The sequence below is a fragment of the Chanodichthys erythropterus genome, chromosome 3 (assembly GCF_024489055.1).
Source record: "Chanodichthys erythropterus isolate Z2021 chromosome 3, ASM2448905v1, whole genome shotgun sequence".
In the NCBI taxonomy this organism is placed as follows: Eukaryota; Metazoa; Chordata; class Actinopteri; order Cypriniformes; family Xenocyprididae; genus Chanodichthys; species Chanodichthys erythropterus.
In genome coordinates, this window is record NC_090223.1 from 18675402 (window position 1) to 18692069 (window position 16668).

The 16668-nt window shown below is 36.8% G+C and overlaps 1 protein-coding gene across 4 annotated transcripts in view; it reads right to left on the reverse strand.

Moving 5' to 3' along the window:
- foxk2b (forkhead box K2b) overlaps positions 1–16668 on the reverse strand; it is a 50377-nt gene that overhangs the window by 30340 nt on the left and 3369 nt on the right. For 2 of the 4 annotated variants that reach the window (XM_067381231.1, XM_067381232.1), the window contains exons 2-6: positions 5314–5415; positions 5044–5130; positions 4194–4521; positions 3903–4072; positions 3271–3321 (exon numbers count right to left, since the gene is read on the reverse strand). In XM_067381231.1, the coding sequence (XP_067237332.1) occupies positions 3271–3321; positions 3903–4072; positions 4194–4521; positions 5044–5130; positions 5314–5415 (738 nt within the window). Of the gene's footprint in view, positions 1–3270; positions 3322–3902; positions 4073–4193; positions 4522–5043; positions 5131–5313; positions 5416–5670; positions 6404–16668 lie in introns of those variants that run through there. The other 2 variants (XM_067381229.1, XM_067381230.1) reach the window with 2 other exon arrangements.

Sequence of the window (16668 nt, forward strand, 5' to 3'; positions counted from 1 at the left end):
TATATATATATATATATATATATATATAAAAATCTCACACACATGCATTTCAACCTAAAGTTTTGATCTGAAACCGTTCACACCAAGAACGATACATATAAAGCTAACTATAATGATAACCATGTTTGCGTCCACACCAACAAACGATAAGGGTCTGTTTATTCTAAGCACACGCGCTGTGGTTTCAAAGTGTACACAACATGTTTTTGCTGTTTTTGCGTGCATTTACACGGCTTTAACCAGCAGATGTCCTCAGCATGCGCTTCTTGCACTGTTTTATTCAGCTCTTATGGTGATTTTCTGAAGAGAAAACGGACGCTTCATCTTTTGTGTGATGTACAATAAACCTCATAAAACTCATCAGTAAAGTTTTGGGCATCATTCAGGCAAGGTCCGCTACAACAGGCTTATACTAATAGTAGATAAAAGCAAGACAACAACATAAGTTATAACCGTAATTTAGCTAAACTATACCTGGTCTATCTCCATGCAGTAAATATTATCTGGCTCTGTAGGCATCATTGTCTGACTCTGGTTTGAACTGAACACCATTATTGACAGTTTCTGACATTTTCAGTGCGTGAGATTGTCCTATTTTGTTGATGCTATGAGCTCTTGAAGCTCTGTCCTCTTCTTGAAAGCTGCCGGGAGCAGCAGCTCATTTGCATTTAAAGGGACACACACTAAAATGGCGGGGTTTTGCTCACCCCCCAAAAGTGGCATTTTAACATGCTAAAAAAAAGATTTGTAGGGTAATTAAGCAAAACCTTCACATACAAGCTCTGTTGTAAAAAGGGGCATAATAGGTGCCTTTTAAGATTTGAAAATTGTCTAGCGTGTCCCAGACCTAAGAAAAACATGGTTGACTGAAAGGTTCTTTGAGGAACCTTCTGGTTCTTCTATGACATCACTGTGAAAACCCCTTATTAGGAACCTTTAATTTTAAGAGTGTAATGTTTGTTTCATGTGTGTTTTCTGAATTTCTTCCATATGCCACGGCACAGGTAGAGTCAGTAATCTAAGGGCTCTGAAGCTAATTAAAGTCAGTGCTTCTATAAAATGGTGAAATATCCCTCATGCATATCAAACTAACAGATTAATTCAGTAAAGGGACTGAGAGAAATGAGTGACATGTTCATTCTAGAATCTGGAGGGCATTTGATTGTACAAAAATCAGTAAACGCTACAGTGAACAAGAGGAGTCCTTAATACTGTTTGTACATTTACCACAAAGAGAAAGTCTGAAAACGTTAAATGTATATATATATATATATATATATATTATATAAAAAACATAAAACTCCCATTAAGATGTCATGTGGTCTTTAGAGCAACAACATATTGAACACACAGGAATTATTAGATTATGCCACATTATATTAGTTTGCTCATTAATTATGTGGATAATTCGAAACACAATCTTTATGTAATTTCTTGTTTTGTTGGGCTCATCCCATTATCACTGTCATTAGCAGCTCTTCTTCTTTATGGCTTGTCTCTCTCTCTCACACACACACACACTCTTAGTGCCTCGTTGTGGTATTTTCTGTATCTACCGATGTCCACCAGGATGCACAATCTTATGGGTTATTAAAATAAAGAGAGTAGCGATCAATAATCAGCACTCCTGAAAGCCTTGCCGACAATTACATTGGAAAGCTCTTACAGAAACCATTTAGGAAATCCGTGTAATAACGCTGCTAGGAGATTGTGGCTAACGACAGCACCCCATTTACGCAGAATGGCATTTTAGCAGCTTTTACAAGAATCTACAAAATATATGCCAACCCCTAAACCAGTGGTCTCAAATTCAATTCCTGGAGGGCCACAGCTCTGCACAGTTTAGCTCCAACCAGCTCCAGCTTACACCTGTTTGGAAGTTTCTAGTAATCCTGAAGACCTTGATTAGCTGGATCAGGTGTGTTTGATTAGGGTTGGAACTGTGAGCTGTGGCCCTCCAGGATTTGAGTTTGAGACCACTGCCCTAAACTGTAAATAAACATCTGGTGGCAACATTTCAGTAGGGGAGTAATGAATGATTGTCATTTTCTTGATACATCAATTACAAATCCTAACAATGCATATGCATTGATCTTAACACATGCCCTTTTGAATTGTGAATCGTTTGTTTTGGTCAATAACTGACTTAAAATGCTAAGAATCAAATTAATCATGATTCGATAGTGATTACCTGGTAAATCTTGATTTATGTACATTTCTACATATACCAGTTTTTATAAGCTATTAAATAAACTTATCTAAAGCCCAGAACACACCATGCCGGCGCCGACGAACTAGTGGCGACGAAAGCAGACTGCGGGGTTGGCTCACGTCGGCAGCGTCTGGGTCCAAAGTTGCCCTGACACACCAAACCGATGCTTGACACCCAGCGGCCAAGCAGCACGTCCGTTCTGCGCCTGCATGAGATGAAATGCCTGTCCGAACCAGCAGGTGACAGTAGCTGAACAGCCAATCAGAATGATCAGATGGCCCAACGGACCGATGAGCTCAGACGCCGATTCAACATGTCGAATCAGCCGAAAAAAGCAGATGAGGACCAACTTCAGCCGATGGTGCGGAACACACTGAGAACAAGAACTGCCCGACGGCCGACCATCAGCTTGGTGTGTTCCAGGCTTAACAATGGACAAAAGTTTTTTTTTTTGCCCTCACTTTCTTAACCCTGACTAAGACACATTAGGGGAAGCAATTTAAATAATCCCATGAATGCACTTAAAAAAAAAAATGCAGAATCAAGTCATTAATCAAATGGCATTGAAATGCATTGTAATTCGTCCCAACTCATTCAGAATTTTCAAAAATCGTTCTTGAATTGAATCGAAAACCTATGAATCATGAATTGAATCAATTTGCTGTCTACCCAAAGATTCGCAGCCCTAAATTTCAGACATCTTGAATCAGAATGCTTAGAAGCAGAATTATAGGATTTATCTGAATGCATATGGTATTTTACAGTTTATAACAATTATATTATTTTATATGATATAATTATATAGATCATGCATACGCACTATTTAACTTTAAATTATTAAAAGTGTATTTTAGCGATCTTAGCGACAACAAACGGAATTACATAAATAAATCATCCCCATTCACCTATTGTACTCGCACAAATCAAAAATCATTTGTTCAATGTATGTACAAAAACTATCTTTGCATAAACAATTCCTACAGGTATAAATAGGGTCAATTATTGCCAACCTCAATAAATCACGTGTTTGTCAAGTAATAATTTGAATAACACGCTACCTGTCTTCTGATTCTTCTGCTGACAGCATGTCTTCAGATTCTGCCATTTCCCTGTGTGAAAAGAAAGACATAATAAATCATATACACTAGATTTCAACACTATAATGAACACAAGAACACGGAAACTTATAATTTCTTACATGCCGGAGAGCCTTTTTAGATAAGTTTAGAGAAATACAGTGTAAAAGTGTAAATATGTAAAGAAAAAAAAAAGAAAAAAAAAAAAAATTTAAATAAATAAAATTATTTAAATAATTAAATAATACAAATTTACTTAAATAGATAAATATATAATAAAAAACATAATAATGTGACATCATAGAGAATAAATATTTTTCTAATAATATTTTACACATTTACATTGTAAATGTTTTATACCCCGTGTAAAAAGGGCTTCATCATTAAAAATATATAGCTGCATTTTAAATTTTAGGAATCTGTGGCATCCAAAAGTTTTTCAGTTAATGTTAGTAAAATCATTCAAAGCCCGCCTCCCGCCCCTGACAAAATATATCAACCACATGTCCTGCCATTGCATTGGTTGATAGCAGGACTTAGTGTGTAGATAAACTGTATGAACCAAATTTGTTGTAATGGAAAAGTCGATACTTCAGCAAACCACCGGCACACACCTGTCCAACAGAAGACATGCCAACCTCGCGTCGCTTGTCATACCCATGCTGGAATAGTTGCTCCCAGAAAGCAATATGTTAGTGGCCAACATGAAATCCCCCGCTTGTATCCCGCATTTCACTGTAGGCTGCGAGCTCCACCTCCACACAACATGGCCATTGGGACAGGTCTGAGAGCAGAGAGTTGGGGAAAAAAACATCCTTTTATAAATAATATTCTCACATGCAAGTGATTCACATTTATGAAAACAAAAAAAATGTTGGTTGCAGTGTATGGTTACATTTACATACCCATTGCATGATGCTTGCCGTACCCCTGGATGTGATGGAGACCTCAAAGGGGGGACGACATTGGCACTCCACATGACTGACAGTGCACCTGTATGGGCACTTTTGCACTGGCAGCCTGAGGAACGTTGCTAGCTGCTTTAGACATTCTTCATAGGTGATGGATGCATGTTTTCCTGTTAGGTCGTCCTCGGTGAAGACCTCGGGTGGAGAGGGAAAGACGGGCGGTTGAGTGGATGGAAGCTCGATGTCTATGTCGACAGTCTCATCCAGTCCGATTTTTGGCAGACTGTCAGTGCATGGCGGTGCATCATGCAGCGCTCCACCATTCCTGTCAGCACATGAAATATATTCATAATTACATTTAAAGTTGACATGTTGGTTTAGCCAATAAGCATCTCAAGCTCATATTCATGTTGCTGCCATTTTCTCCTGTCGCAAATGGGGTTAAAGGGTTAGTTCACCCAAAAATTTAAGTTATCCCATGATTTACTCACCTTCAAGCCATCCTAGGTGTATATGGATATATTTCAAATGAGAATAATCGAAGATATATTTATAAATAGGCCCCCCTTTACTACCATTATAAAACTTGGAACAGCAAGGATATTTTTAAATTTGTGTATGTCTGATGGCTTGAAGGTGAATAAATCATGAGATAATTTTCATTTTTGGGTGAACTATCCTTATAAAGGAGATTCAGTTTGTGTGTACATTGCGAGGAAAAAAAAAATCGGCAGTTAAATATTGTTAGTGACTTTAGACTCTTCCCTTTGTACACAAGAACAACACTGTAGATTTAAGTAATTCAGCCAGCAACTGGTTGGTTTGGTAAGAGCAATATACAACGTACCGTGTATAAAAACGAGCAACAAATTCATCATCTTGGCTGTCATCGCCTTCAGTTTTCTCTTCTTCTTCCTCATCATCTGTTCCGTAACTGGCACATTTGAGATTAGTAAACAAGGAATCATACTAAACCTAAAATTAATTTTACAATTACAAATATAACTTTTTATTTCAAAAAAGTAATCAAATTGCATTTAACATCATTTAACATGCATTTAACAACATCAAACTTCTTAATTTTAGCTGCATACTTACATTCATATTAGACACTGACCTGTCTGAGAGTCTTGATGGACATCCACTGTTGAACTGTGCAGGAGTCTTCCCGTAACGCTTATGTCTTTTACCAGGGGTGGAGGTGTTCAGACCCTCATATCTAAAAAGAGTGTGCCATAATCAAACTATTTACACAGAAAATTTAGTATACAAACAAAGTATACAATCTAACGCTAGCCACATTCATTCAGTCGCATTCGCATTAATAAATCAAGTCAATCTTCACGAGGATTTGTGGTAAACACTGCGTCTCAAATACTTGATAACCACAGAGTGTGAATGCGAGCACTCAAAAGCTGAATTGACTTATTCCTTCTAGTATCCTGAATACATCAGCTAGCTAACTTTAGCTCACCTATCCAGGAGAAAATCAGCCAACTCTGCATGCGTTTTAAAATCTTTCTGGGCTTTAAGCTGCTTCCATCTCTCAAACGCATCTCCAAGATTTATCCGCTTTCTGTTGTACTTCAGGTCATACAGCTTTTTAGATGGATGTCGAGGCTTTTTAGGTCGGCTAGAGCCTGCGATCTCTGACTCGGTTCGTTTGCTGTCTTCCATGGCTGCAACTCTGTCAATCTCTGGCAACCCGGGGTGACGCAATACTATTGGCTGAGGGGGCAGTGGGCGGGGCCACACGGACCAAAACAAAAACAGACATTCCGACACGCAAGGTTGCCAAGTCCGCGATCTAGTTTTCAGCCATTTGCTCACTTTGACCTATTATTTGTTGGTTTAAAACACAAATTTACTGACAACATTAATAATGTTATGCTGAATACTGGATTTATCAAAAACAGAGTAAGGGGTTGTTTACACAACACCATTTTCAATTAAAAACTTTTGGTCGTTCATTTACATGACAATGGTGTTTTGGTGCAAACTTTTGAAAACGGGTTTCAAAGTGCAAGTTTTTAAAAACTATACCGTTATCATCTCTGTGTAAACTGCAAAAATGTGAATCTGTGAAAACAGTGACGGCATGCACATGCGTATTACGTGTTTAGTCTATCCACTTTATTTGTCAATGCGGAATTAAGGTATTTGTGAATGTGCGGGACTTAATTAGCGCTATCAGGAAATAATAAGAATACAGTGTTTCCCACAGGATTTTGTGAGACTGTGGTGGGTGGACATCGGTTCCTCTAGGGGGGTCCGGGGGCATGCCCCCCGTAGAAAATTTTTGTACATTTTAAATTTAAATGCATAAATCTGGTGCATTCTGAGAGTAAAATTACGTTACTAGATCAATAAAGAAATTTGTTCTCTTGTTAACAATTTTGTGCTCTAAAAGTAATTTATTGGTGATGGTAGGGCACATTAGTCATGTACACAACATATAGTAAGCTAAATGATAGTTCATAAGTGGTCAAACATGTAGAGCACACATTTAAACCATTAAAAATATGTAGCAAAAGAGGTTACCTTTGTTGAATTAATTTATTAGTGGGAGCCTGTATCTTTGATTTGTTAACCAATCCAGAATGCACTAAACACACCATCTCATTATAGAGAAAAATAACAAATGAATAAAAAATATATTCATAAGCTGACCAATAAATAAATAAGTAAACTAGGCGAGTATATAAAATTATTCTAGCCTACAAACTTTGCACAGTAATTTTATAAATCCAAATGTTAATAAAAAGTTTAAAATTACTATTTGTATTCTTATGAAATGAAAAAACGATTTATATTAGATTATATGTAAATTATTATATGTATTTATATTAATGTAACATTAAAAGACGGTTATTTTAAATGTATTGTGCAGCTTTTTAATGGGGCAACAAGATATTATAGATACGACAGAACAGAATAGGCTATTAATAATCTTTCAGTGTGCAAAACCATGATAATATGAAACGCTTCAAAACAACAGCAAAAAAAAAAAACCGCGAATGCACATCCCGGGTGCAGAATGATGCGCTTGAAGCAATATAGAGTCAGAATGCGCAGTTGTGCTGCACATTGAAAAGTTCACGGGACAAAGAGAATCCCTGTGTATATCTGCATATAGCAGTTTATTAATCATAATGTTTCTTCTCATTTTTAAATTCCAGTTATTGTGCATGTGACGCAAATTAATAGTCGTGTTGTGCGATCTAACAGACATCCTGTAGCCAGTATGATGACATCATTCAGAAACGGCAGCAAGATAGTGATTTTATGCAAATCCACAGCCCTTTATCTACATATCAAGTATTAAAAGGGGAATATATCATATTGGAGAGTTTTACCGTGCTGACTGTCGTTACCGAACGCGACGCGCTGTTTGAGTGCTGAACGATATATAGGAGCGCAATTATCAGACGGTAATTTATATATCGCGACAAACCAAATTTCCGTTTCATTCTGAGGCTGTGGCGGGACAAATTAGAATGTGGCGGGCCGCCACAGTCTAGTCAATGTATGGGAAACACTGGAATATCAAAGTGCAGTAAACTGAAAAAATAAAGTGAATAGGCATGCGCGTTTGGCGCGAGTGCGTAAAGAATGCATATGCGCAGACGCACAGTCTTTCTTTACAAAGTGACACCGCCATCTACTTGTCTGGCATGCGTAATACAGCGTTTTTAGTCATTTTCGTGGATCTGCGTAAACGGGGATAGTTTTGATAACGCTTCATCTGTAAGAAAAAATCCAGTTTTTTGTACATTATTGTTGTGTAAACATACCCTAAATAAACAACACCATCACATTCGGAACGTAAGAAATTGAATAGTTAATGCGTTTTCGCCGCCAGAGGACGTGTTTTCAAAACAATAACAAAGGCAAAGCTTGATGACGCTACGAGAGTGGAACGATGGGAGATGTCGTTTTTACCATCCAGAGATGTGTGGAATTCATGAATCATGATTACGAATGCGGTAATTAATTAGTTTTTGTATTACCTGTACGTTTGCTCACACTTTTTTTTATCATCATAATGAATTAGCTGCAAGGAACGTGACATTTAATGCTATATTAGCCTGTTACTGATATGTGATTAATTGTCAAATTATTTGGCAGTTTAATGCTGCGCATTTTTACGTGTTTAAAACAATCGTACTTAAAGTAAATTTGAATGAACCCACACTATTTGCAAATAATAATAGATAAATATTGATAAAAATCGTTGCTGAAATACAAACAAAGTAAAATAGGCTATAACTGTATGTGTAAGACAAACGTTTTCAATTATCTTAACAGCTTTAAAAGTACTGATATTCGCACAATTTGTATATATGAAAGGTTTCAAGCATAAAATGATGACCTAGTATGTTATTTTGACAATTTTAAATAGTTTTTTTAGTCTATTCATTTTTGCGGACGGTTGCGCCACCTGACATTTTAGAAATTTAAGACACCAAAACATAAAATATTATTTATTTTTTGAATGTAGGCCTACTGAAAATTAATTCAAACTAAATAGCTAGAATAAGGTGATACATCATGTCAGTAATTTATCAAATTATTTTAAAAGGAAATACACAAAAATAAGCACATCATCATTGGTCCTGTACATAGCATTACGTTTCATCTATTTATTTGTTTATATGTTTTTATTTTCTTTTGGATTTATGATAGGCAATTTAAATATTTTTTTATCTATTTTATATCACCTGTGTGGGCAGAGCTCAAGTTACATTTATATTATCAGTTTAGTGGAGGTCTTTTAAATTAATATGGGGCGGAGATAAACAAATAAATTATTGCCTAATGTATGCTCTCTCTCTCTCTCTCAATAGAGCATGGCAAACTATGTCACTGCACGTTGCATTCTGGGTAGTCGCCGCCATGTTTTAGGTCACGCTCAGGAGCGTACAATCCCAACAGATACAAATCACCAGATGAAAAAAACTACTGTATTTACGTTAATTTTTTAAAGAGCTGCTTGTACTTGCTGAGAATAAATGGACTAATATTTGAATCTCCTGTGTTCATTCGATCGCTCAGTCGTGTGGCCAGGAGACGATATACACATGCATAGAAATCATACTGCCGCCTTCTATCGGACCACAAACAGGACCAAAGTGATTTCTCTATTGCAGTTTTTAATAAGTTGCACCGATATATCTGCCGGATAAAATAACACAATATAGATTGATCTCAGCCAGCATATCATCATATCACCCTGATTTCTTCACGTTAAAGCATTACCCTGATAGCACACGTACATCTCAGAGACGTCTATTTGATGTGTGTGTTTACGCCTGAAAGATGTATTTTTTAGAGTGTTTGCTCATCTGCAATACGTCTATAGGACATTATTCATGGCGTGAGCACTTGCATATTCAAGCGGATCAGAAATTATGAATCTGTAATAAATAAATACAAATGACAAAGCCACATTTTGGTCAAGTTTATTTTACGTTTCACCATTGCTAAGCTGAAAAGCAGAAAATTAGGGACATTCTAACGCATAATGTGAAAAAGCTTTACGTGGTTTAATTTACTAAGACAGTGTTATTAACAAACAAAACATAGTAAACACCAAACTAATGTACAGAAAAGCAGATGAGCAACGCAACACATTTAATTACACATAAGCATTTCCCTCCCATAAAGAAAACGCTTAATGGACAGTGACATTAAAAACCAAACTTAGTAAACACTATACTAAAGCATACTATACAGAAAAATTGGCATGTGTAGAATGTGATCTTTCAATATCACTTATAGGCTTTAAGCGACGTTAAGCATTTTCTGGTTTTATATGGATGAAAACTTGCTCTAAGCTAGGGTGACCATATTTTGATTACCGAAAACCAGGACACTGGGCCCGGCAATGAGATACTCAAATGATACTTGAAAGTTACTCAGAGATGCCTTATAATTTCAATACATTTAAAGTATGCCTCCTCTGTATGAATAGAAAATTGTTATATTACAAAATACTATAACCAAAGACACAAATTCAGATATGCTTCTCCGAGGTTTTATTATGACAAGTTTCAAAAATAACGAATGAAATAATGATAGAAATAATGTCTCTTTTGTATTAGAAAAATAATAACTAAAAAAAATACCTCTGCTATATTAGCAATCCAAATTTAACAGAAAATAGCTCTCACAAACTTACAAATCTAACAAAAAATATCAATCTCTTTAGTTTTCCTCTTCATCCTGTTTTTCTTCCTCATCCTCCTTGTTTGCCCATCTATATTTTGCTGTAGAGCTGATCTTTCCCAGCAATTTTTTGTTACTTAACAAATAAGAAAGTTAAAAATAAATTTATATAGGCCTGTAAGCTGTTACATCGCAAGGTACAAAGGAAGAGCACTGAACTCATAGTAGACGAGAGCTGAAGGTTGCTCTGCTGTTTCACAAAGTATTTGTTATTCATTTACAGACCACTGCACTGCACAAATCGTGCATATTAATGAAAACATATAAACTGTTAACGTTACCTAGAAGTAAACAAATGCAATTTAGGCATAAGTCAGCCGCGACGCTGAGAATAGTTACCTTTATGGAGTAAACCACTAATGTTAATGTCTTGAGATACAATTTGAACTAATATTCTCAGTTGCACGTGCATCTGGCTGCATAATTCAGATTTTTAATCCCCATATCCGCTTACATATATTTATATATAATTTATTTTTAATCTCTATAATAAAAATGTATAATTCAGATTTTGATCTCCATATCCATTTACATATATTATATATATCTTCCAAGGGGTTTTTTCCCTCCTAGGACTTTTTTCCCAGTGCTAGCACGCTGGGTTTTTCTCCTAGGGGGTTTTTTCCACCCCTGGAAGTCAGCCGACATTGGCTTAATGTAGCACCATCTTGTATATGTTATATATTACCACGCTTGGTTGTACAGCTTATTTTTAACCACTTCCCTTTTTCTGTGCTTCTAATATGTAAAGCTGCTTTGAACAATTACCAATTGTAAAAGCGCTATATAAATAAATTTGACTTGACATTATTAATATATGAATATTAACTCATTAAAGGAGCCGTATGTAGGATTGTGGCCTAAACTGGTACTGCAATCACTATAAAAATACTGTAGAGTGGTGTATCCCCTCCCCCTACCCCCTGACTCGAGGTTGCCAGATGAGCTGCAGGATTCAGCAGAAACGTAGGCTGCTAATGTAATTTAATGTATTTAAAGACAAAAACACAATTTGTTCAGTAAACCTCTGTTTAATAATAAAAAAAGCAATTTTATGTTTAGTTTTCTCTCCACTTGCTGTACTGAAAACTGTACCGAACCGTGACTTCAAAACCGAGGTACGTACCGAACCGTGAGTTTTGTGTACTGTTACACCCCTAATGCTCGTATGTGACAGTATAATCGTAAAGATTTATGCTCGTATGTGACAGACAGAACGGTAACTGTTAGTCTAACTTGTAACGTTATTTATCTGTCATTAATGTAAGTACAAGCACAAGCCTCACTATGTGTAACCAATATCAAAGATACAGCTATTCATTTAGTTGATGCTATAAGTGAAAGTGGCCAGCTGTATTTTTTTTACTTACCCTGCAGCACACGTCCATAACGCTAAAATATGTGAAAGAAATAAAAGTGGTGACTACTGACCGATTTGAAAGTGTTTCAGATGATGCACATACAATACTGGAAAGTGATGGTGCAGTCAGGTGGTGCTTCTTCAAGGCCGCATTTACAAGTCTTAATGCACAGATCCGATCTTTTGACCATATCCGATTTTTTTGGACGACATGCTTACATTTCTTTTAAAAGCGACCTGTATGTCTCCTTTTTACACTGCACTTGGTGAAACGTGCCAAAAAATAGCCTATATGACATCACAAATCAATTTCAATGGTACACTGAGCTTACTTTATTGACATGGATTCATACAGAAACCCTTTTAATGCAATAGTTAGGCCTACTTCCATATATAAAAATAATACAAATTCTTCACGACAAATGCAGCTCCGCTGGAAGCGTGCGAGTTGAATAATACTCGGGTACGGGTAGATATAGAGAATACGAATCTATAGAGAAATCACGCCGCATTGAGTTCTGGGTAACTTCTTTGTTTATCCGCCATCTTGACAGGATCGCGCAGCCTTTCCCTTATTGAGTTTAGTGCAGTAATTTGTTTTCTGTCATGATTGTGAAACATGTCATCATTGCATGTCATTAATGCTGCATCGATAATTGTGATAGTAACTCAGATCATCGTTCTGAGAGAAAACAAGACAGTGAAAAACGTTTTTTCGCCTTTTCTACGTGTAAAAACACCAAGGAAAAGCAGGTCGAGGAGATGACGAGAAGACGCCGGATGGCAAATATATTATTAATGGCACTGATTAAACTCACTGCTTATCACTCAATAAAAGAACGACATTGCTAAGTGTTTTTGAACATTTTGATTTCGTTTGGTTTAATAATTAACATTACCTTTGCGAGTCTGACTCTCACTGCGCTCGTGAATACTCGTGAATACTTGAACTTGACGGGGACATTCAAATGCTTAACAAGAAAAACGCTTCATGTGACAAACAAACAATTCTTTCTGTACATATTTATTAAAGCATACTGTGTGGAGATACGCAAATGAGCCAAAAATATGAACGCAACATGTTTATATCTTAAACGGTTTCCTCTGTCCTCTCAAGAAAAGGCTTAATGCACTTAGACAGAATTTGGTCTCTTTAATATCAATTATATAAGAAAAACGGATGAGACCAAAATATAAACTTCCAGTATCACTTAAAATGCAAGCATTTTATACATTTTCTTCATAACGGTTGGTAGGAAAGGTAGGAAATTGCTTAGTGTGGTTGTCATTTGTTAATATAAAATAGTATGTTCGTGTCCGTCTGTCCGCTGAATTTGACCCATAATCTCTGATTCTCCTCATCTGTGATCATGGAAAAGGGGAATTACAGTGACAAGTTGTAGGCCTACTCAATATGCTCGTATAAGCATCATTTAAATGTTTCCAACAAATAAATGAATCGACTTTCTCAGTGTGTTGATCACATTTATTTGGATATTCATACGATGGCTGAAGCAGCGGTGAGCGTCCAGCGTGTGACACGGTAAACAGATCAACATTGTAAACGAAATTCTACAAAACTTCAGTGAAAAAAATAAAAATAAATAAAATGATCATGCGATGCGATACAATAGCTTCTATTCCCTGCAAACGATACCATTAAAATGTTAACGTTCCACTTAATGGCAGAAACAAAACAAAAGGCAAGCAAGAATCTGTATTAATTTCAGTACGAGTAATAGGGTGATCCTGTAAAAATGGCGGCGCCGCCCCGGCATGCAACGAGGCGTGACGTCGGTTCATATTCTCTATTCACAGCTTCATGGGCTTTTTTGTCATTAAAACCAATGCGTTCATCATTGATTGTATATCAAGGGCACTTGCAAGTTTGTGTGCTTTTTATTTTGTGGTTTCAATGGAAGGAATAGTTGTCTCAACGGGACTGACCCAGCTAACAATTTTTGGTTCCCAGAACGTTCTGGGAACGTTAGTTTCTAGTTCCCAGAACGTTCTGGGAACGTTCCCAGAACATACATCCTAACGTTCTCTGTTGGTTAGCCAGGAAAGTTTTCTTTACGTAAATAGAACGTTCCCTGTTGGTTTGGAGAACGTTCCCCTAACCTTCCCAGAACGTTCTTAGAACGTTCCCGGAACGTTCCCCTAACCTCTTTTTACTCCGATATAATTTACTGTTGTAGGCTCGTTGTCACTCCGCGTCCCATATGATGTCAGCGGCACGGAAGATCGCATGAATGGACGTCAATACTACAGACCATGTTTTGTTTTGAACTTTTATTTAATCAATAGAAATATGTTATAAATAATCCGAGCACATAAACCTTATGGAGGATTAAATAAGATCGAATTTATGCATTAATATGTAAGATTTCGTGAATTGTATCAGTGACACTGTACCAATAGCAGATTTTACGTTTCTTAAGCGACAAACAATGACTTCAACACAATATTGGGTTTTTAAATATTAATTTTATTCACAGACACTAAAAAAAATTATAACAATTATGTGACTTTAACTGGGATAACATTACATTAATTTCTTACCACTGAATTAGCGGGTGCTCTCTTTTGGTCGGTTAACAAAAACTTCTCGGTTAACATCATGTTGTCTTCAATTACATGTCAAATGTCTCTGAAATCACACTATTTACACTCGTACATATATTAATTATAAATAATTATTGAATAAGGAGATCGATAAACAAATGTTAGCCAGTCAGTAAAATGAAATGACCGTTAATTTTTAAATTACGCGAGTGCGCGGCTCTCTGTGGAAGACAGAAGCGCGTGCTGGAGAAGCGCGTGATCAGACACTTCTGCAATAGTTTGGTTATAATGAAATCTAAAAATAAAAATAACCTGCAGGGAACGTTCTGGGAAGGTTCTCTTTAGGTTGCAAAAAGGAACAAAAAAATTACCTGCAGGGAACGTTCTGGGAACCTTCTCTTTAGGTTACAAAAAAGAACCAAAAAATAACCTGCAGGGAACGTTCTGGGAACGTTCTCTTTAGGTTACAAAAAAAAAGAACCAAAAAAGAACCTGCAGGGAACGTTCTGGGAAGGTTCTCTTTAGGTTGTCAAAAAAGAACCAAAAATAACCTGCAGGGAACGTTCCCAGAACGTTCTCTTTAGGTTATAAAAATAAATCCCAAATATAACCTGCAGGGAACGTTCTGGAAACGTTCTCATTAGGTAGCAAAAAAAGAACCAATAGAGAACGTTCCTAGAACGTTCTTATTTGGTTCCCCAAAAAAATAACCAAACGGGAACCATATGGGAACGTTAGGGGAACGTTTGTGTTTGCTGGGGAAGCGCGCGTCTGTGCACGATCCGTTGTCACTGACAACAGCGGCAACGAGCCCTCAGTGTGATTTCAAGAGCAACAAATTTCAACGTCATATCGACTTTTATTTAACACAAACAAATGAAATAGACCTTTTTCACAAGAATCGGAAATCACGTGACGCAGGGTAAAGTTAGTTCCGCTATGCGTCTACGGCTATTAGATTGATATGCTCTTTTCTCAAATATCGCTTCTTACCTTTTCTGTTTTGTCTGTTTTCCAAGTTGCTTTTGTATAATCTACAAAGAAATTATTTTCTACTTGTTTGTAGCTTATACGGCACTCAGACCGTTTACCGGCAGGTGGATATTACCAGATGTCATACAGTAAAGGCTACGCAGCTACTCATTTAGCAATTTCCCCAATCGTATTACGTACGACGAACATTATTTATATAATTTATTCATAAAAAAAAAAATTATACTTTAATGGGGGATATAAAGTCTTGAGATACATAATATTGTCGTGAGTTTAATACGTTTTAAAAAATATATAGCATGTTAATCTCATATGGCATCACATCCCACATTCAAGCACGTTATAACTAATCCTGATCGATTAAAATGATTAAACTAAACTGTACACAACTATCAGTCTTTGCATTTATGTTGCACTACCACAATAATACTGTGCATAATACACACTTTAAGATGATGACGACAGGAAAATATGAGTGACAGATGACTGAAGTGTTTATATCCAAAAAAAATCTGGGTGCGAGCGGTCCTGTTTCATGAATCAGAGGATCAGACTTGCGTGATGGGATCTGCCAGCCGATCATTTCCCCAGCACGTCGCTAAAAACACTCTATACATCCCAATATGTGCATACTATCCACCCTAAATGGTACTGAATATTACGAATGTCACATAGACTATTATTTAGGATGGATAGTATGCACGTTGAAACGCAGGCACCGTCTGTACAGCACATGGAGCGCGATAATGCACAGCCGCGCCAAACAGACACGAAGAATATAACCAGTTTAACTGCCATCACTTCGAATTATTTATTAAATGTAGCTCTTAATGAGAGCTCTGTAGTCTCACCAATAATTCACCAAGAACGTTCAAACATTTTCATGACATTTAATTCGTAAAACGACTTTGATTCCAGAACTGGTTCTGATCGAGGCTATCTATCACTGTAACCGGAAAAACCTTTACACTGCGTGGATCATTCCGGAAGCCAAAAACCCGGAAGTGTGAAAAAGGTCTATTAATAATCTACCAGTCAAGATGCTCCGTTTGTTAGGTATGTCTGTACCGCGAAATGTTAAAAAACCCTCACTTTTCAATGACGCAGGATCGAGTCGCATTTACGGGGGAATATCCGACCTGTCCGCTTACACTGCAGGCGCAAATGCACGTATCCGATTCATATCTGATTAACCACATATGAATGAGGCCTGAAACCGAAAATGTGAAAATCGGAATGCGCTTTTTTCCTGCTTAAGTTACACGGTCGTGATATCCGATCTGTACCACATGGGAGGAAAAAATCGGAATTGGCTCACTTGAACCG